We start from the raw sequence: 23,468 nt of genomic DNA, 5'->3' as shown, positions 1-23,468 counted from the left end.
TGGAAAAATTTTGTCTTCATAGCCAGCGGTACTTGTGAGCAGAGATGAGACTCAGGGGGAGCTAATTACGGACTATATTGTGGGCGATCAAACACTTCTCATCGGAAACTCTGCAGGAGCGTCTTCATTGCCCCTGCAGTGTGCGGCCGAGAACTGGCATGAAGAAGGAACTGCTCAGTAGTTGTGTTATGTGGGCTGCATGACACAGGCGAAATCTGTAACCAGGCCTTCATACTTGGCGGGAGACGCTATTCCCCACGCATCTTTACGTGCTTACTGTTCACTCAAAACTGAAAAGAGCGACGCGTCACGATCGACGGGCACACTAGAGACACTGCCCAACACATTTGCGCAAAGCTTTACCGGATTTTCCCAGTGGTTTCCATTTCGCCACCGATCGGAGCTTACTTTATGGACAACTCTCGTATTAGAACCCTGAAAACCATTTGCAGGCTTCCCTTTACTAGTGGGATATTGATACATAGCAATAAGCTGCAGCACATCCCCATTGGTTTTCTGACGCCTGTCGTGGAACAGTTGCTTTCTTCCGAACCACTCAAAAGGAGAACAATAATACACGCCAGAGTTTCCCAAGTCTACTTCACTTTCAAGTAAATGACAAGTATTACACAAAGTGATATACTATTTCATGAAGTTACCTTGTGCATGGCGTAAAACAATAATTAACATCTACATAACAGACCAAGGTGAAAGTAGATGAAAAACCGATTTTCGTATTACAATTAGTATAAACGAAATAGCCATTGAGCTTTTTCACAGAAATGAACTGTATCTCATATATATCGAAATCTGTAACATAGTTTCCACTGAATAACAAATGTGTTTCTCGTGCACGATTTTTCGGAACTATCTAAAATTTTATGAGATTCTTTTTCAGATAACAATGACTGAACAAGTACAAATTTTCCTTTCGTTCATTAATCCCAATGTGTTAAATTATGTAAGAAACAGTCTAAAAATGGAACAGAAATTCTATCTTAAAAAGAACTCACGAGAAGGTGAAGAACATTCCATTTCATTATAATCTCCCTTTGCACTTGCTAGAGCATACAGACAGCGATATTTGGGCTTTACCTCTTGACCTAAATCGACCCACGCCGTATCATTCCGATTAAAGTCCAGGGAGCGACCTCGTGCGTGATCTTCTTGTGCTGTACGTCGATACTCGACCATACAGCCAGCACGTTGCGATGGTGCATTAATGTCCATCGCATGGAATACAGTCTCATATACCGCTGTATAATGTAACATCAATGACGAAACAGTACTTAGTAACCACTTGCAGTGCACTACCTTCCTATTCATAGCTAATACTACTCCCGTTCTACTGTTTTCTATTGCTGCTGATATTAATCTATACTCGTCTGATCCGAAATCCTTATCCTCTTCCCATTTCACTTGACTGACCTCACGATGTCTAGATTCAGCCTTTGTATTGGTCTTTCCAGATTTTCCAGCTTCTCTACTACGTTCATACTTTTGACATTCCACGCACCGTCTCGTAGAGTGTTACTGTTTCGTTGGTTATTCCACCTGTTACTTATCGTCAGCTCCCCAATCGCAGTCCCCTTCTGGAGATATGAATGGGGACTAATCCGGAATCTTTCGACAACGGGGAGATCATCATAAAACTTTTTATTTACACGCCACAGGTCTTGTGCATACGCCTTATGTGTCTTTAATGCAGTGGTTTCCATTGTCTTCTGCATCCTCCTACTGCTGATCATTCCTGATTCATCCGCCTTTTAGGGGCAGTTTGCCGCCCCAAGCGCGAAAGAGTGCCCTTAACCTCTGTCCGTTCGTCCACTCTCTTTGACAAGGCCGCTGGCAGATCGGTGACAACTTCTTGTGCCGGAAGCCTTCGGCCGCCATTGCTGATGATTTTTACTTGAAATTTAAGACATAGCTAGGTTAGAACCCAGGACGTTTCGATTGCTGGTCAAAGACATTACCCCTACGCAACGGGTGGGGAACTTGAAATTTGGTACTGATACAAGGTTTGTCTGTATCAACAGACGATCGGTGCACCCGCCATGCTTCATGTAAGTGTCATGTGAATCACCATCTTTGTCTCAAGCCCAGACTCTCTCGGAATACACTGGACAGAGTATTAAAATTCAAAAGACGAGAGGGCTTCAAGAAGCTACACAGAGCATCCCACACTGAGACCACTACGCAAAAAAGTGACGAATTGTTAGAAGTGAGTACACTTTCTGGGTTTATTGCAGACACAGTTCTGCTGCGAATTGGGTAATAGATGCCTTACACTGCGGGCACTATGGCCCAAACGGAAAAGAACTCCAAACCTGAAGTACCAGGGAGTGTACAATTCTTGTGGTCACGAAGTCTAAAATGCCTACAGATTCAGCGTGACGTTCTGGCGGGATATAAACCAAATTCAGTGTCAGGTCCAGGGGGAGCGAAATGGTGGCACCTGTTTGACCAAGGGCGTACAGACTTGAGTGATGCTGTGGGGAAGGAATACCACCGACATTGACAACAGACGACAGTGTCCAGGCCGTCGAGGAACTGATTCACGATAATGTAGACTTTCCAATGATGAGGACTTTCGCAAGTCGGTTGTCGAATGGCTCCGTGACCAAGGAGCTGCTTTCTATCGTCGACAAATGTAACGATTGGTAGAACGTTCCGACAGTTGTTTACAGAGATTTTGTGACTCGAAAAATAGTGTTATGTATCTGTGTGCAGTATTCAATGAAATTACTTGTCCAGCCATAATAACATGTAACTTACTTTCTGAAATCCTCTCGTAGATCTCGCAGATCAGCCCTCTCTTTCCTACTATGCTCCTCCCCCCCTCCCAGTTTCCGTGATTTATTATCAGTCAGTCTATTTTGTCCACTATCATGAAGCCAGACGGTTACTACATCAGGTAATGTGACCAATTCATTTACATACTGCATCTCTCGTTACACAGATATCGTGTCATTTTACACTGCGAACACAGTTGTTACATGCATCCTAACTCATTATGTTCGTATCCCATACTGGCCGACTACTTCAACACGCGCTGGTGTTTCAGGTGGTGGGTCTCGCGCATCACTACACCAAACACTACCTGTACACGCTGCCGGCGCTCTTCCTGGCTGTCGTCAAGGGCAACGCCACGCTCGTGTACCTGCTGCTCAAGTACGGCGCCGCAGTCAACTTCCAGGTGAGTTTAGCCACGAACAACGCCGACATTTCATTTTCAGTGACAGCAGTAGGCCACTCATTGCCTTCATCCGAGCTGCTATTGAGTGTCAAGGACATATCTCAGTGGGGAAGGTAACTGCGATGAGTGTTCATACAGGGAATTATTTGGACGGATGAAGAAACGAAATGGGTGAAGCCCTAAAGGAGCCGCCGAACTTAACGTCTTCATCCTGTGGACCGACCCCATCAAGACTTTCACTGTATAACGGATCTTTTACGTTGGGATAAATTTATTTTATTTTTTGTTAAATGTTTTCGTTAAATAGCTGAATAAATTGTAATTAGGAGTAATTTAATTAAGCAGAGTAGAAAAGATAAAGTCAAAGAGATGTTCATCGGGCGGACATTGTCGTAATGTAACGTCATTGCGTTGTTCGGTTGTTAAAACAAGTCGTTTGTGTTCCATTCTGCTGTTCGGTCGTGCGCGTATCTGAAAGGAATTAATTCAGGGAGTAGAATAAACTTTCACATAATAGTTACGATTCGATGTTCCGACAATAGGGGTTAACGTCAGTGTTAATTTGAATTGTATGCGACAGGATTAGTTTTGACAGATACGTGAAAACGGACGTAACGAAAGTTGTTCGCGTATCATCCTTGAACGTGACTTTTTATTTAATTAACGATCGCGAGCTCATTAAAAGCTATTATCTTCTGATTAGGGCCAATCCCTCTTTCCTCCTAGATAGTGATCATTCATTAACATTTACGTCACAAGAAAAAGGATTATTAATAAAAGTTATGACAATTACGTGTTATTCCGTTGGTGTGGAACCAACGTAATGTCTCTGAAATGACATTGATATATAATTTGTGTTAAATACTGAACTGAGATAGGATGTAAATTGAAATTAGTGAACATTTGGTACTGAGACTATAGAAGCAGAAGCGCTTAAGGTTTCTCTTCTCTAAAATGGCAAAATAGGTACGAACTTTAACTCAATAGTCGACATTATGTATTGCAAAGACATTTGCATTTCATACTTATTTTGACGACGCGCTGTTAAACAAAGGAACGTTGAGTCTCTGTACGAGTAATAAAATTAAATCTAAAAAAAATAATTAATAGCGGCGAACTCCGCTTTAACAAACTGTATTGCGTGTCATCTGGCAATAACTACTCAACTCTGGAGACTTGTGTAGTGAAATTAGAAGTTGGGCGTGTAAAACAAACTTAAAAATCCATTCAAGCTACAGTGGAGTCTGCACAACACGACGTGGGCAGTTATAACTGACGGAAAAAAAATCACAGTAGTGTAACGAAATTTTGGGAATACATTTGTCTAGGTAACATATTTAAGTGATTAACATTGCAAGATCACAGATTAATGTAAATGCGAGATAAGCCAATGAAAAAGTGAAATGCTGGCACATTAATAATGTTGAATGCAAGCTTGCAGACGTGCATGCATTATGTTGTACAGGCGCCGGATGTCAGTTCGTGTGATGTAGTTCCATGCCTGTTGCACTTCACCGATCACTACAGGGACGGTTAATGCTGGTTGTGGGTGATGCTGGAGTTCTCGTCACATGATGTCCTATATGTGCTCGATTGGAGGCAGATCTGGTGATCGACCAGACCAGGCAATATGTCGACACTCTATACACCTTGCTGGGTTACATCATCGGTATGTGGGCAAGCGTTCTCATGTTGGAAAACGTCCCCTGTAATGCTGTTCATGAATGGCACCACATCAGGTCGAGTCACCAGACTGACGTAAAAATTTGCAGTCAGAGTGCATGGGATAGCCAAGAGAGTGTTCCTGTTGTCGTACGAAATTGCATCGCAAACCATAACTCCAGGGGCAGGCCAGTTGGTTGCAGGCCTCCAATGGGCCACCTCCTAACCAACACATGACGACCACAGGCATCGAGGCAGGGCCAGCGTTCATCAGAAAACGAAACAGACCACTACTCTGCCCTCCAGTGGGCTCTTGCTTGACAGCTCTGAAGTCGCAAATGGCAGTGGTTTGGGGTCTGTGGAATACACGCTGCACGGCGCCTGGCTCGTAGCTATCCTTAAAGCAACCGATTTGTAAAAATTCGTTGTGCCACTGTAATGCAAATTTCTGCTTAAATTGCTGCTGCAGATAAAGAACGATGCGCCAGAGCCATACACCGCACACGGTGGTCTTCCCTTGCGGTAGCGCCACGTGGCCATCTTCTTGCGACCGGTCATTCCCGTACCCAGCAATCGTGTACGGTGGCTACATTCGTGCTAAGTCTTTCTGCAATATCGGAGAAGGGAAATCCAGCTTCTCGCAGCCCTATTACACGACCTCACCGAAATTCAGTGAGCTGTTGATAATGGCGTCTTTGCTTCCTTAAGGCCATCTTCTTGCGACCGGTCATTCCCGTACCCAGCAATCGTGTACGGTGGCTACATTCGTGCTAAGTCTTTCTGCAATATCGGAGAAGGGAAATCCAGCTTCTCGCAGCCCTATTACACGACCTCACCGAAATTCAGTGAGCTGTTGATAATGGCGTCTTTGCTTCCTTAAGGCCATCTTCTTGCGACCGGTCATTCCCGTACCCAGCAATCGTGTACGGTGGCTACATTCGTGCTAAGTCTTTCTGCAATATCGGAGAAGGGAAATCCAGCTTCTCGCAGCCCTATTACACGACCTCACCGAAATTCAGTGAGCTGTTGATAATGGCGTCTTTGCCTCCTTAAAGGTGTTCTTGACTAACATCAACTCACCGTGTGCAATCTCAAAGATAATTAACTCTCACGAGCGTTACAGCGTGTATTTAAAGCAAACCAGATTAGTATCCTCATAGCGGCACTACTGCGACGCTCTTATGCGACTGGAGGAAATTTGAATGGGCGTCATCTTTTAGAAGTAGGAAGACGCCTATGAACTTTCGTTTATGTCGAAAAATTACGTCTTGGTGCTGAGACTTTTTTCTCCACCAGTGTACTTGAGGTAAGCCCACTTTATGGTGCTTTCATTATCATCTATGACACACAGAGTAAATGTCGCGGAACTTCAGTATGAAGTAAACCAGTTACTTGTTGTACGTTTAAAGCCATAAGAGGTAAAGTTTCTCCGAATGGTAAGTGTACAGCTAACCCTTTACCAACAAGGATCAGGTTACTGGTTCATTTGCTAAGGCATCCATGAATAACTAACTAAACGCTGGGAACAGTAGATGATAGAAAATACTAGGGACAGACAAAGATTTGACTACGCAGTACAGATTACAGAATATGTTGGTAGCAGTTAAGTAGATATGGAAAGGTTAACGTAACATAGGAAAAGACCGAAGGCACCGTCAGAGTAGTCGAAAGACCGATGAGTTAAAATAATCCGGATAAGTGCAAGCAGGACTCGCGCATAGAGAGTTCTGTCAAAATTTAATGGAGTTTATAGATAGTTCGTCTATCCCAGGAATGAAAAATCTCGACGAGCTTTGCCTGTTGTCGACATCGATAATGCCAAGACATCCGTCCCGGGAATTCCAAGACTTTCTACAATGACGAAAATATATTTTTGTCATATGATGTAGTTATAAATTAACATCTTTCGTTTTTTTTCCTTTATCTGTACCGTGAAACCTTCCTTCTTGTAGAATTTCTTGATTTTAGGTCAACGAGAAGTACCCTATAGGTTTAGATGAGTTTACGAGCGTCAAAATATATGGCATTAATGGCCGTATCTTTTTACTGCACTGACTTGGAAGCTTAAGTTTCTACACTGCGAAGGGACCATAGTCCTTAGCATGTTACATACATTTCAGTTTGATGCATCAATCGGTTCCTCAGGAAAAGGGATCCTAACAGACAGACAGTCAGTAGCATAACAGATCACAAACATTTTTTCGTGAGATATAATTACAAATTAACAATCGTCAGTAGTTCACAAATTTCATGAGTTTAGGTCAAAGGAAGTAGCCTATAGGTTTTGATTATCGACTCTGCGAGTATCAATATATGTGATACATAAATGACCGTGTATTTTAAGTTCATTGACTTACAAGCTTACATTTACTACAATGCTAAGGTACTATAGATCTTTTTATGTGACATGAATATCAACTTCATAAGTCGCCCCGTTCCTGAGAAAAACGGGTCTTAACTGGCAGACTTACAGGCAGACAGTCAGATAACAAACGGAAAATAATTTTTTTCGTCTCGTATATGAATTAAGAATTTTCGGTGTTTTCTCTTTATTTGTACTGTGAAACCATGCTTTTTGCATAACTTCTTGGTGTTAGGTCAACGAGAATTACCCTATAGCTTTTGATGGGTGATTTTGCGAGTATCAAAAGCTATAGGGTAATTCTCGTTGACCTAAAATCATGTGACATAAACGCCCGTATTTTTTGGCCGCATTGACTTTGTGTTTTACACCGCCAAGAGACCTTAGTATGTGGTGTACATCTCATCTTGAGTCGTCTGCCCGTTCCTGAGAAAAAGGGCTTTGAACAGTCGGAGGGACAGGCAGACAGACGGGTGGATGGACAACAAAGTGATCCTCTAAGCGTTTCATTTTTACCGATTCAGGTACTGAACCCTAAAAATGGCACTCTGTTACCTTAAAACAATTTCTCTGTCTCTATTCTAAATTCATAGGGCTCTTTTATTCAACGCGAGGTTTTAGGCAGCGTCAAAGGTGCTACTGTACCCTCGGAGAGAGCAGCAGCGACAGTTGCTGACGGATCACGACTTGCTCGTCCTGAGATAGTGCATGGCAGCACCCAGAACGCTCTGGGCTTCTTTATCCATTCGTCTCTTTCTTCCCAACCTTTCCACGTGCTCGTTTATTCCCTCCTGTTATTTATCACGCCTGCGGGTAAACCGCAACGTGTCGAGGCATCCCCATTTGCAGCGCGCGCTGCCTTCCCACGGAACACTTAGCGCGCGCCCAGCGCGACGCGACGCTGTTATCGCGGCTGCCCCAGGGCGCAGAGGAAGGAGGTAGTGGCGGCATCGAGTGCGCCAGCGGTGGGGAACCTTCTCCACCAATCAATACATCGCTATTCATTCTCGTCACGTGTCTGGCCGAGAAAACACTGCCTGCCGTACCTCTGATGCTTCCCCATTTCTGTCCCCCATCAAAATATCCCTTTTTTTTATTTCCTAAAGGCTTTAATATTTCGTAATTACACCACTAGCGACCAGGATCTTCTTTTCTAATTACCGCCGAGATTTATGGCGCCACTCGGCGAGCGCTCTGGGGCGCCAGTTATATATCACTGTCAGGGTGGCGGGGACGATCTCGTGGCTCCGTCGGTCAGCTTCATGGCGAGTCGGTGACAAAGAAAGGGGGGGAGGGGGGCGGAGTGGAAGAATGGGTTGGGGTGGACCCAGAGAGCTCGCGTGCAGCTGCCGAATTTATGAGGCACCTACTGCAGGCCGAGCTCTTTCACGCTGGAGATAATAACCTCTCCTCCCGTCGAGCATAGGGTGTGGGAGATAACGGTGGAGAATGGAGTTAAAGCTAGTGAGGCTCTTCATCTGCACCGCGAATGGAACATACGAGCTTCAGAGGGAGGGTCTTACTTTTACGACGGCTTATTGCTTCTTGCGCGCATCGTCAGTGAATGTACCTGCTTCTGCGACCGAACGAGGTGACACAGTAGTGATGGACTGGACTTTAATACGGGATGATGGTGATTCGAATCACCATCTCCCCACTAGCTAAATCAGTTAAGGCAAATGCTTGGTGGTACATTTTTTATTAATTTCAGACCTCTCACATGTTTACAGAAAAGATTGTCTCTGACTCTGCCCAGCGGCGTGCAACGGGTAACACAGTGGCCGTAGTAAATACTACACAGCTTGGTCGCCAGCTTCTTCACAGGAAATATCACCGTTTTCTTGTGGCGGCGACGTTGTTTTGCAGTCTTGGGGGATGTGACTCTTATCAGCACATTGTTGAAATCTATTGATTATTGGAAGGGTGTTCACAGACGAAATTTTGCTTGTTGAATAAAGACCACTACAGCTGTTGTCAACCCTTTATTAAAGGCACGTCCAGTTTCGTAATTTAAATTACATCATCAGTTGCAAAATCTTGATATCTTGGAAGAGCTGGAGATCTTTCATGCGTTAAGAAAATCTTCAAACCAAACAGTTACTTGCAAACTGAATTAAGGCATAAAGCCATTTTGGTTAACTTCGATTACTGAATGAATAACCTGGTTCATTTGCCCTCCCCCCCCCCCCGCCCCCCACTTCCCTCACTTCATCTTCCGTAGTGCGTTTTCTAGGGCTTTTCTCCTTGTTGATAATTTCTAAAGCTTCTTTTATTTTCTAAACTTTTTTTAGTTGTAACAATTTTTAAGATTTTTTAAACTCTAAATGTTATGTTTGTAAACGGCCCACAATAGATCTTAGGCTTTTACCCCTAAGTCTATGAGTTACTGAATACACTTTTCTATCTTTATTAACATGTTTATTTTTGTAGGTCCAGTTCCGAACCGTTTCTCCCTTCCCACCGTAATCTGCTCTCTCGTCTCATTTGTTCATACTTTCCAGTTTCATTGCCGCGTTTTAATCCATGATTATCGTTTTCTGCGAATTTTCCCAAAATTTAATCCTGGTAGTGTATGCCTCTGAAATTGCCGCACGAACTGTACACCATAGTCACAGTGACCCTCACAGCGAGCCAAAAGATAGAAGAAATACAAATTTCTGCAATCTATAAGAGGAAAAAATGGTGAAATATCGTAGTCGATAAGAAGTTTGGACTTCTCAAATTATGTGGTTGTTAAACTACACGAGCTACAACCCTAAGTGACATACAGCTAGAGATAGTTACGTAATCTGTAGTTCAGTTACCATGCCTACACAAAAACTTGTCAAACCAGGAGGTCGTTTTGATTGATTTCCAGCCAGAAAAGAGTTAGTTCTACTGACCAATTTGATGGTTGTTTTCGAATGTTTCCCACATCAGTATCGTATTAATAATATGAAATGATGCAAGTGGCATATCAAATTCAGCTGTTCATAATTGTTTCTGTGAATAATAACGACCTGGAGTGTAGTCTCACAAGGAAGTGGAAAATAAACGATAAATAGTTAAGGCAAGAAGAGAATGGAACATTTTGAAATGTGCTGCTACAGAAGAATACTGGATAGTACGAACAACTAATGAGGAGGTACTGAACCTAATTGGGTAAAAAACTAATTCAGGGGCAACTTGACCGAAATAAATGGTTAGTTGGTGGGACACTTCGAAAGCGTGAAGTAATTATCAATTTGGTAATGGAACGAAGTCTGAGGGGTAAAAATTGTAGCGGGAGAACAAGGTTTGAATACAGTTAGCTGGTTCAAATAGATGCAGTAGTCATGCAGAAATGAAAAGCTTACACGGGGTAGAGTAGCGGCGACTGCTGTATCAGACTATTCTTCGGATTGTAGACCACAACAGCAGCAACCGTCCTAAAATACTACCTTGACGCACGAAAGGCGGTATTTTGCTTTGACAGACATCTCTTCTTCACAAACGATTTTCTCAGCTTCTGTTTCATATATATTTTAGATCATTCCGTAAGCACGAGTTGCGTTTACTAGGCAGCGAAACGAAAGGGTACACAAAATTTTGAGATATGAGTTCTGAGATCCCAGTTAACAACAGAGTGAGCCACGCCTACAGTATGCTTGCTGACAGCAATAGAGGTGGTTGTAGATCTCGAGAAACTCATCGACCGCGAGCGCATTGTATCTCTATTCCACAACTTCAAATGGTTCAAATGGCTCTGAGCACTATGGGCCTTAACTTCTCAGGTCATCAGTCCCCTAGAACTTAGAACTACTTAAACGTAACTAACTAACCTAAGGACATCACACACATCCATGCCCGAGGGAGGATTCGAACCTGCGACCGTAGCGGTCGCGCGGTTCCAGACTGTAGCGCCTAGAACCGCTTGGCCACTCCGGCCGGCGTTCGACAACTCCACAACAGCTTAACGACAGTGTGATAGCTCTACAGTTCTTCGCAACTATAAAGCGACCGATGTTTACATATACAGTGAGTTGACGCATCTGATGTCGAAACTGAAGAGGGACAGCTCTTAGACACTGAATTTATACTGCTACTTTTTTTCCTTCGTGTAAATGCCAGGCCAAAAATTTAGTCATTTAGCGGGTTGCTAACAATGACAATGATTCTGAGTCTCTTCTGCAGCTGCAGTTTCTAGTAAATTTTAGAAGCAAGTCCTATCTAAGGAAACAAATATCTCTAAAAAAATCTTATCATTAGATGTTCTTTCCTTTAGTGGTGTTTCTCGCTATTTTAACTAAAGTTCCTTTCTACGATGTAAGTGATTTTTTGCATAATCAGACTGTAGAGACACTGAACGAAGAGTATTCCAACCAAATGAAGAAGTGGAACAAGTGTCCACTAGCTTCAGTCGCTTAGAAAAAAGTCGTCACAACATGGCCTTCTCGTAAAAACGTATCCACGCAGTCTTGAATCATTGGGAAGTTTATTACATATCACAGCGGTTTTGTCGAGAAGTGCTTTAATTATGTCACTTCTCAGTCTAATAAATTCTCGAAAACAATATAATTTAGTTTCTTCAAAGACATCATACTCGCCGTTGACTGTATAAAATATATATCATCACGATTGCGATTTCGGCCTTATGGCCATTTTCAAGTAGCACTGCAAAAGTGACATTCTGTCAGAATATAAAACTATCTGACATGAGTACATGTCGTCATCATGTCAGATAGTTTTATGCTCTGACAGAATGTAACTTTTGCAGTGTTACTTGAAAATGGCCATACGACCGACATTGCAGTCGTGATAATAAATACTTGATACAGTCAACGGCGACTATTATGTCTTTTAAGAAATATTATATGACTGTAAATCCCAACCATGAGAAGTTAATCAAATGTAATTAAGGTTTCTGCTGGGGAACTTTGCTATGAGGTGTGCAAACCAACTTATTTGGACAGCGCCCACCACCCACTAGAAATAGTGGAGAGGCTTGAGTGGATATTACTGGAACAATGTGTTCTCGAAGTTTCTTGCAAAAGTGCAGCGGCTTTTGGCTGTAATAGGACGGCTAACAGCAGCATTCGCGCCGCCATTGTGACGCTGGTGGCAGAGCGGGTGACCTGGGTCTGCCGGCCGCTTTGTCTGCACACGCGACTCGCGCCGTTGCATCCAGAATAGCGCATGTCAGCAAAAAGTTTAGTGTTAACAATTTCCACTGGGCATTGTCCCGTCACAGCAGAGCGGGAGAAAAAACTTCTACGTGCACCGAACGGAACATTTTCTCGTACAAAAATGGAAACTGGTAGCCGACAGGTGCGAAATAAATACAAAAGGTAAATACTGAATTGCTACAGCGTTAGAAAGAATATAACATGATCTGTCATTTTTCCAAAGCCTCGCAGCTAGTTGAAAACAAAGGGAGAACGATGTTGAGCACAGTAGCTCGAAATAAGCTGTTCTCTTTGTAGCACTAACGTGATCTAAATAAACTCCATAACATTTACAGTATTAGAAAAGTTTGAATTTAAGTTAATAAATTCTGTCGATACTCATTTATTTATTCGACACTACCTCCTTCCTCTCCACTTTCCTCCGGTTCCCGCCTAATTCCATTCGTATATGCTGGTGTTTGTATATTCTCATATAGGGACTTGACCGATTTCTCAGAGAAGGTACGGAAAAGTAATTTTCAGGGCGTAAAGATCCTATGAAAAGGTTCTGTAGGGTTCAGTTCGACTAACAGCGACCTAAATTACAATGGTAGTGTGACAAATTAGCCCAACTACCAAATCAATACTAAGATCCATTCTGTTCGATAACGTTTATCTGTCACCTGACCCTCTCTTACTCCCTGAGGGCAGTCTCACATCAGAAGCACATTTTTTTAGTTTCCATGTGATGTACATTACCTCATGAAAACTATCAGAACGTATGTGATGCGGAATTGCCAACTAGATATCATGAGAGGCGGCCTCGGCAGTATAACAGGAGCTGGGGAGTATACTGTTGTCAATAGAGAAGCAATAACAGCTGAATTGGTGGGTCTGGAGAGCTCAGTGACTGGTCATTGGATGCCACCTGAATAAAAAAAAAAAAAAAAAAACCATGCGGGACATTTCATCCCTTCCGAAGCTACAGAAGTCCAGTGTTGGTGATGTTACTGTAAAGTGGAAAGACGAAGAAACGACCACAAGCTAAACCAAGGCCAGGCGTAATTAATGTACTGACGGACAGGGGGCGTGGTTGAAAAAAATCGCACGATATCAACGAAAACAATCACTTTGAAGAATTACCAGCAGTCCAGCTAGTACAATGGCTGTGCGTAGGGTGTTAAAAAAGAATTGGGTGCAATGTTCGACCGAACACCCGCAGAAAGTTACCTGCCAGCATGCTTAGAGCCAACAATGAAACATAAAGTAAGTGCTGTTATGTTATGGAGGTATTTTTGTAGCTATGGTCTGGTCCCTTTATTGCACTTGAGAAAACGTTAAATGCGTAAGGAACAGTTCGGAGATTATGACAGTTTGTTCTAGAATGGCAATATGTCACATTATAAAGCAGCATCCGTAAGGAGATGATTCGTAGATAGCCACTTCCTGAAATTGACTGGCCTGCCCAAAGACCTCACCTGAACCCACTGGAACAACTTTGGGGTAAGTCAGAACGTCGACTTCACTCCACATCCCAGCATTTAACAACACTACCTTCTCTGCTTTCGGCTCTCGAGAAAGAAGTGTTGCCACTCCCTCACAGACATTCAGACAATAACTGAAAGTGACTCCAGCAAGGTTCAAGCCGTCGCAAATGCGAAGGATGGACACAGAACATATTAATGTCGATTATTGGGTGTTCAGATACATCAGCTAGTGTATGAGTTTAGTTTAGTTGGGATGAGTTCCAGTGTTGCCACCTTCATTTATAATCCTAAGACTATTAGAGGTGGCTTATCCCAGTGCTGATATTAATTCTCGGATATTAGTCAAACATGTGCCAACTTTGGTCGATTCTGGTCCAGTGTCAAACTGTCGCAGAGCTATACTCAATTTACTCAATTTTTCATGTATTCTTCCTCATTCCGATCGATACTAGTACAAGCGTTAGGCTTTTATTCCTAATGAGTGTGTGGCACATATGGATGATATCACGCAAATACACACACCATATATATATATATATATATATATATATATATATATATATATATATATATATATATATATATATATATGGACACGTACGGCACCTGTGCAGTGCCCTCAATGCTTTGCAAGTGTTAGTCGTGACCACAAAAGTATGCTTTGTAGGTGTGAGTGCAGAATGCTGGAGCTAAATGACGAAAGTCTGCATTGTGCCATCGTCACATTCGGTCATTGAACAGGATTGTGGTGACAAGTAAGAGGATGTCAGTGCAGAACTGAATGTCGCACTCACAAACCCTGTCAGCACCAAAACAACACGAAGGGAGCTCCAGCTGCATGGAAATGCAGGTCATGAAACGACTCATTAATCATGCATATGCCTGTAACAGGAAAGTGGGTTGGTGCTGAACCCATAACACTTGGACTACAGAGCAATGCAGAGACGTCATTTGATCATATGTGTGTTATTTTACACTGTTTCCAACTTCTGGCCGAATTTACATCTCAAGAGCGAAATATGCTGGAGGTTTGGTAATGATCTGGGCATCCATATCGTGGTGTTCCATGTGTTCTGATTTTATATATATGTTATTCCACACTGTTTCCAACTTCTGGCCGAATTTACATCCCAAGAGCGAAATATGCTGGAAGTTTGGTAATGATGTGGGCACCATATCGTGGTGTTCCATGAGTCCCTATTTACTCCCCAAGGTCGAACTACTCTCAGGGATTTTGGCTGATCAGATCCATCTGGTGATACAATTTTTGTTCCCCAAAGGTGTCGCAGTCTTCCAAGATGAGGGAGCCCTGTTCACACTGATCACTACGTCAAGGAATAGTTTTGTGGCCATAGTGATGAATTATGGCATCTCCCCTGGCCACAACAGTCTCAATATTATTGAGCCTTTGAAGTCTACTTTGGGAAAAAAGTGCATGTTCGCTAAGTAGCACCATAATTGTTATTTCAACCTGCCACACAATTCTGCAGGAAGAAATAAGATTCTCTTAAAAAGCATACATGGAATGTATTTATCCATTCTGAGATAACTGTAATCTATTTTGAATGTCAACGGTTTTCTTACACCATATTAGGCATGGAAATGGGTTGCATTTTTGGTGTTGAAATATTTTCATCCATCCCCTGTATGTAGCGCAGGGAAATAGGTAGCTATATACAACATGGCAGTTGTTTGAAATTCTATGCTGAGATGCACTGGTTGTTTGCAGGATGGACAAGGGAACACGCCTCTTCACCTGGCTGTAGCACAGCAGACAGTGCCGTGGGAGTGCGTGCTGGACCTGGTGGAGCGGGGCGCGCAGGTGGCGCTGCGCAACAAAGCGGGCGTGAGGCCCGTGGACCTGGCGCCCGGGGACGTGCTGGCCAGGCTGCAGGACCAGATGCTGGCCGACTGCTGGGCCGGCCTGGCGCCAAGCTCGCCAGCTGCGCAGCAGACCACCCAGCAGGCGCAGCAGGCGGCCGGTGCGCAGCAGCAGGGCGTGCAGCAAAACACCCAGCAGGCGCAGGTAGGGCCGCAGTGTCTGTTGTACTCTTCAGTAGCGAACTATACGTTGAGTAGTCCTGGACCCCAGCCTGCCAGCTTCACAGCAATACACACAGTGGTCACAACAGACAGCTGACACACAGCAGCAAGGCGCTAGCTAGAACACCCAGCAGCCACAGGAATGGAAGCACTGTGTGACTTATTAACCAACAGCAAAGTATACACTAACTAGACGACTATCAATTTGCCTTTAGCAATGGTACAGGCACCAGAAAAGCAGTTCTGCCATTGAACCTCATAACGGAAGCAAGACCAAAGAAAAATCAAACCACTTTCGTAGGATTTGTCGACCTAGAAAAAGTGTTCATCAAAGTAAAATGATGCTCGATTTTCGAAATTCTGAGAAAAACAGCGATAAGCTGTAGGGAAAGATGGGTTCAAAAAATGTTCAAATGTGTGTGAAATCTTATGGGACTTAACTGCTAAGGTCATTAGTCCTCAAGCTTACATACTACTTAACCTAATTTATCCTAAGGCCAAACAAACACACACCCATGCCCGAGGGAGGACTCAAACCTCCGCTGAGACCAGGAAAGATGGGTAATATACATATTTACAAGAACGGAGAGTGAACAGTACGAGTGGTAGACCAAGAGCGAAGTGCGTGGACTAAAAATGGTGTAAGACAGGGACGCAGTCTTTCACTCCTATTATTCAATCTACACATCGAGGAAGCAATGAAGGAAATAAAGATTCAAGAGTGTGATTAAAACTAAAGATGAAAGGATATCAACGGTAAGATCCGATGACGACATTGCCAGCCTCAGTCAAGGTGAAGAAGAATTACGGGATCTGCTGACTGGAAAGAACAGTCTAAGGAGTACAGAACATGGTTTTAGAGTAAATTGCAGAAAGACGAAAGTAATGAGGAGTAGCGGAAATGAGAACAGCTAGAAACTTAATATCATAACTTGGTGATCACGAAGTAGATTGAGTTAAGGAACAGTGCTATCTATACAGCAAAAGAACCCACCACAGACGGAGAAAAGAGGAGATGAAAAGCTGACTGGCACTGGCAAAAAGGGCATTTCTGGGCAAAAGAAGTCTGCCAGTATCAAATATAGGTCTTAATTTGAGGAATAAATTTCTGAGGATGTGTGTTTGGAGCACAGCAGTACATGGCAGTGAGATGTGGACTGTGAGGAAACTAGAACAGAACAAAACAGAAGCATCTGAGATGTGGTGCTAAGGAAGTATGTAGAAAATTAGGTGTACTGATAAGGTAAGGAATGAGAAGATTCTCTGCAGAAACGGTGAGGAAAGGAACATACAGAAACCACTGACAAGAAGAAGTGAGAGGATGATAGGAAATCTGTAGGGGAAGACAGAGACTTTTATATCCCAGCAAATAATTGAGGACATAGCTTGCAAATGCTCCTCTGAGACGAAAACGATGGCAGAGGAGAGGTAGGTCACATGAAACTAGTTAGAAGACTGATGACTCAAAACAAAAAGTTTCAACACTCACTCAGCTAGCTCTACAGAAAAACACAGGCAGGCACAGCAGGTAGCTGGCGTTCTATGCAGTGTGCTTAGCAGAAGTCCCAGGAGTCTGAGGCAGGAAAGCACTTACCACAGTATTCACTAGCAGCAAAGTGTTGTTGGTGTAGCCCTGACACACTGCCCGTGAGCTGGGCAGCTGAAAAGCAGGTGATACAGGAGATGTCTGGCAGGCAGCAGTGGGGCACACAATAGAACACCTAGGAGATTGAATAAGGGAACCACCGTTCACTATGTTCAGCAGTAGCAAAGTATACATTGTGTAGTCTTGGTACTCAATCCACGAGTTGCATAGTAGAACGATTAATATGCATAGGATGCTGCTCACATGAAGCAGTAGGCCACACAGCAGAATACCCAGGGTGCTCAGCTGAGAATCACTGTCTGTTGTATTCGCCAGAAGTAAAGTATATATATTGTAATCCTTGCACCCAGCCCGCCAGTTATGCAACACGTGCAGCATGCAGTTGGGTCACAACAATAGGTCATGCGATACCCACCACGCATAAACTGGAAAGCTCCATCTGCTGTGTTCATCAGCTGTGTGGTCCTGGTATCGACTGTGCGAGCTGTGCAGCAGAATACACAGCATGCACAGCAAGTGTTGGGACCAAACAGTAAGTCACACAGCAAATCATCTAACAGCAGTAGCTAGGAATGCATAACCTGTGGTATCTACCAGGATCATTCATTGTGAATTCCTATCACCCATACACCAGCTGCTCAGCAAAACTCACACCAACACTGTGTGTACCTGCAGCCTCTGTGGCCTCCCTCAGCACTGCGTTAGTATCTCAGCTGGCGTTAAGAAGCAAATAAACAGTTCTCCATCACAATTTCACCCATTTTCATTCGCCTTTTTCCACCAGTGGCAAGCAAGTAAGCAAACACTAGTCAAGATGGCCTGTTCCCACCAATGACAACAAATAAAGCAAACAGCAGTGAAGGACATCTAACACCCCTGCTACTCGTTCTCAGCATCATATCAGATTACGTTAACAGCCTCTTTCGAATGAACTGAAGTTTCTCTCATTCAGCAGTTGGCAAAAACATCCTGTCAAGGCCGTTTGCAGCAGTGGTCGAAACGATGGAGAATTTTACACACTGACAATGTGGTGACATACCGACAAGAATTTTATTAATTAAATTACCCCTGTTTAACACGTAAGGTAGCAAATACTATTGTGTTAATATTTCGTCTGTGACTATGAATAATTACACCATGGGTCAAACAAGACAATCCTACTGATTTTAGCTACTTGTGTTTTATCGGAAAACGCTCTTGCACCTAATTTTACGCTCTGACTATGAAACCAAAGGCGTGAAAAATGATACACCTGAGTGTCCTTTCAGATTAATTTTCACGGTTGTTCTGTATAGAGGTGAGTGGTTGGTGCTTGTACCCTGGTTGTAGAGCAGCAGTCTCAGTTGCTTGTCCTGCACGCCGCAGGTGCCGGCGACGCCCGCGGGTGCCGAGTCGCCCGGCAGCGGCGCCGCCAACTCGGGCCCATCGTCGCGCAACCCGGCACGCATCCTGCGCAAGCTGCGCACGGCGGGCGGCGGCGGCGGCGCGGCCAGGGCAGAGTCCACCGAGGAGGCCAGCTCCGCCTCCGTCGAGATGCTGGCGCTCTCCTCCACCGGCTCCGTGCGCAGCCGCAACAACAGCTGCCGCAGTCTCGAAGTCACCCAGCAGCAACAGCAGCAGCAGCAGCCGGGCCAACCCGCCGGCAGCAACAACAACAACAGCAAGGTGAGCGCGGCAGCCTTCTGCGCACGCACATAGCCAAGTACAGTAATGCGATAGTGCACCAATAAGGGGTAGACATAATGACTGAATTGTGTTCCGTATACAGTCGGTATTGTCGAGGCACATACACAGTAGAAAGTACAAAATTGTTAAGGCTTTCTGGGCCACTTGTTGACAAACTGCCTGTTGGTTTCTGTCTCGGGTTCTTCGGCCGACGTTCGTCTGATGATTTTTCTGACACTTCGCCGCCACGAGTGGCTGTTGTCAAAGTTTCACTCTAGATTGTCCGCCCCCCGGTAGCTGAGTGCTGCCGCCACGGTAGCTCAGCGTGTTCGGTCAGAGGGTTAGCTGCCCTCTGTAATAAAAAAACTGAGTTAATCGATCAACAACGAACTTAAACAGATGTCTTACGACGTCCGCCACGAGCCGATGCAACGAACAAAAGCGAACAAAAAGAAAGTGGTCAGCGCCACAGACTATCAATCCTACGGGCCTGGGTTGGATTCCCGCCTAGGTCGGAGATTTTTCTCCGCTCAGAGACTGGGTGTTGTGTTGTCCTAATCATATTGCAGAACTGCACTGATACCAATGATCATCACTTCGAACACTTTCTGTAAATGGACGTTCATACCACCTTCCTGCCCTTCGTTGACCTTCAAAGACCTTACTGTTACACATCATTGGATTCGTCTCGATAGCCGCTATCAGATAGTAAGTACCAAACTATAGCATACCATTTAAAGAAAAAAAAGCGAAGTTGACCTTCATATCTCTGACGTTACCCCACCTAGCAGCAAGAAACCAACGTCATACTATGTCCCCGTTGTCCCATGCAACATTTGTTCCACAAACTTTTTAGCTCCTATCATACTTTCCGAGTCATTCTTCGTGGTAATAGTTAGTAACTCACCCTGTATATAGTAATAACCATCACTGGCGCCAAGAAACGATTAAAATGGTCGAAAACAAATAAATCACCAGGACCGGATGGAATCTCGACTCGATTTCACAAAGAGTACCTTATGGCATTGATCCCTTACTTAGCTTTCATTTATCGCGAATTTCTCGCCTAGCGGATAGTCCCAAATGACTGGGGAAAAAAGTGCAGGAGTCTGCTGTATATAAGAGGGGCAAAAGTACGGACCCATAAAATCATTGACCAATATCCCTATGATTGATTTGCTGCAGAATCCTTGAACTTGTTGTTAAAATGTAATATATTTTCTTGAGACCGGGAAGCTCATGTCTATGAATCAGCATGGTTTTAGAAAGAATCGCTCACGCGAAACTCAGTTTGCCCTTTTCTCACACGAAACTATGGATGAAAGGCAACAGGCAGTTTCCGTATTTCTACATTTCCGGAAAGCATTTTTCACCGTTCCCCACTGCAAACTGTTAGCGAAGATACGAGCGTAAGGAATAGGTTCCCAGACATGTGAGTTGCTCGAAGACGGCGAGTCTTCATCAGAGACATGAGTATCATTAGAAGTACTGCAGAGAAGTCCGATAGGTGCGCAGTTATTTTCTGTATACATGAATGATCTGGCGGACAGGGTGGACAGAAATCTGCGGTTGTTTGCTGATGATGCTGCGATGTAGGGAAAGGTGTGTTGAAGATACAAGATGACACAGACGAAATTTTTAGTTGGTGTGGTGAATGGCAGCTACCTCTAAATGAAGAAAAATGTGAAGTTTATGGGGACGAGTAGCAAAAGCGTACCCTTAACATTCAGATACAGCATTAGTAGTGTACTACTTGATATAATCACGTCGTGTATACATCTGGGCGTAACATTGCAAAGGGATATAAAATAGAACGAGCATGTAAGTATTATGGTAGGGAAGGTGAATGGTCGATTTCGGTTTATTGGGAGAATTTTGGGAAAGTGTGGTTCATCTATAAAGGGGATCGCATATAGGACGCTTGTACGACCTATTCTTGGGTAGTGCTAGAGTTTTTGGGGTCCGTACCAGGTTGGATTAAAAGAAGACATCGAAGCACTTCAGAGGCGGGCTGTTTGAACTCTTACCGGGGGTTTAGAACAACGCGCAAGTATTACGAAGATATTTAGCGAACTTAAATAGGAATCCCTAGTCAGAAGTTGACGTTCTTTTCGAGGAACACTGCTGTGGAAATTTAGAACCCCGACATTTGAAGCTGAATGTTGAAGGATTGTACTGTCCCTAACGCATATTTCGCATAAAGGCAAGGAAAATTAGATGGGCAAAAACAGTGCTGTTGCGGAGGCACATAGATAATTTTTTTTTCCCTCGCTCTATTCACGAATGAAACAGATAAGAAAATGATTAGTTGTGGTACAAGGCTCCCTGTGTCACGCTCCGTAAGGCGGCTTGCCGCGTATTTACGTAGGTGGTAGATGTAGACAAAAATTTTATGCCGTGTATACTCGGAATTATTGAGGATCCCCAAGGTAGAGTTGCAGGCCCTTGGCTCTTCCTCATCTATGTAAACGATTTAGGGGTCAATCTGAGCATCCGTCTTAGGTTGTTTCCAGATGACGCTATCGTTTATCGACTAGTAAAGTCACCAGAAGATCAAAACGATCTAAAAAAGATATCTGTACGGTGCGAAAATTGCCAATTTACCCAAAACCCGAAAAATGCGAAGTCATCTACTTGAGTGCTAATAGGAATCGTTAAACTACGTTTGCACGAAAAATCAGTTAAAATCTAAAGGCAGTAAATTCAACTGAATACCTAGGAATTACAGTTACGAACAACTTAAAATACAGTAGAAGGAACACACAGAAAATGTTGTGGAAAAGGCTAGCCAAAAACTGCATTTAATTGCCATGACAATTAGAAAATGTAACAGATCTGCTAAGGAGACGGCCAAGACTACGCTTGTCCGTCCTCTTTTGGAGTACTGCTGCGCAGTGTGGGGTCCTTAGCAGATGTGATTGGCGGATCGAGAAAGTTCAAAGAAGGGTAGCACGTTTTGTGTGTCATTGAAATGATACAGGATTTGGGGTGGACATCATTAAAACAAAAGGTTTCTCTTTGCGGCGAAATCTTCTCACGAAATTTCAATCACAAACTTTCTCCGACGAATGCGAAAATATTTTGTTAACGCCGACCTACATAGGGAGAAACGATTGCCATAATAAAATAAGGGAAATCAGAGCTAGCACCGAAAGATGTACATGTTCGTTTTTCCTGCGCGCTATACTACAGTGGAATAATAGAGAATTATTGCGAAGATGGTTCGATAAACCCTCTGCCAGGCACTTAAATGTGATTTGCAGAGTATCGATGTAGATGTAGAAGGAAAGCAATAAGGAGTAATAAGAAGGCAAGCAAATAAATTTCTCAAACGACATAGACTAGTAAAGATTTAAAAATTTATTCCTTGCCTCTTGGCTATTCAGCTGACTGTGATACATGTCTTCAGTTTCCTCCGAACAATTTGCCATATAATCCTCAGAAGCAAATATATTCGCGGCACCAAGAACGTGTAACGAATGTAATCGTGACGCAACTACATCGTTTCTTCCAAAGATTCGGACGAAAAAAAACTAGGTTTACATTTAACAATATTTCGGTTGCGGGAATTAATTCTGATATACACCACACATACTGTAAGATTGTCTAATAAATCGGTGCTGAAAGCATTCTGCTGTGAATATTTATTGCGTCCGGTCGGTTGTGCAATTAAAAAAAAATTGTTCAAATGGCTCTGAGCACTATGGGATTTAACATCTGAGGTCATCAGTCCCTTAGAACTTAGAACTACTTAAACCTAACTAACCTAAGGACATCACATACATCCATGCCCGAGGCAGGATTCGAACCTGCGACCGTAGCAGTCGCGCGGTTACGGACTGAAGCGCCTAGAACCGCTCGGCCACAGAGGCTGGCGGTTGTGCAATTTCCGCTGGGTTCCCAGAGAAGCAGATTGTAACTGTGAATTCTTGAGATAAAGTTCTTAACTTGACGATAAAAATAAAAATCACGTGCCAGTTCAGTTTGGCGGCATTACTTCTACCGTGCAAATCAATTGGCTCTCGTCATCTATAACCATGCTGCCACACACGACGGCGTTAGTTTTTCCATCCATGAAATCCGGTATCACACAAAACTTGTTATCAGCAACGCATAATGGTAAAATGTTCTCAAGATGTGTTTTGTAAATTGAATTTTGCTATTCGCCAGATTTGGAGAAAATGAAGTAAACAATTCATAATGAGTCGGTCAAATGATTGAAACTTCTGTACCCCGAAGAACAAAGTAATCATTATCTTTTTATAAGCTTCAGACAACAATTTTTCAGACGCTGTGATGGAAAATTGTGCAATGTACGAATGCG

The 23,468-nt window shown here is 43.5% G+C and overlaps 1 protein-coding gene across 1 annotated transcript in view; it reads left to right on the top strand.

Annotated features, from left to right (window-relative positions):
- LOC124775865 overlaps positions 1–23,468 on the top strand; it is a 748,131-nt gene that overhangs the window by 435,383 nt on the left and 289,280 nt on the right. The window contains exons 13-15 of the mRNA XM_047250699.1: positions 3,065–3,196; positions 15,560–15,856; positions 18,845–19,039. Coding sequence (XP_047106655.1) covers positions 3,065–3,196; positions 15,560–15,856; positions 18,845–19,039 — 624 coding nt within the window. The remainder of the gene's footprint in view (positions 1–3,064; positions 3,197–15,559; positions 15,857–18,844; positions 19,040–23,468) is intronic.

Source organism: Schistocerca piceifrons, chromosome 2 (genome assembly GCF_021461385.2).
Source record: "Schistocerca piceifrons isolate TAMUIC-IGC-003096 chromosome 2, iqSchPice1.1, whole genome shotgun sequence".
NCBI classification, from domain to species: Eukaryota; Metazoa; Arthropoda; class Insecta; order Orthoptera; family Acrididae; genus Schistocerca; species Schistocerca piceifrons.
Note: the sequence above shows the minus strand (reverse complement) of the source record. Positions and strands in the feature narration are given on the sequence as shown.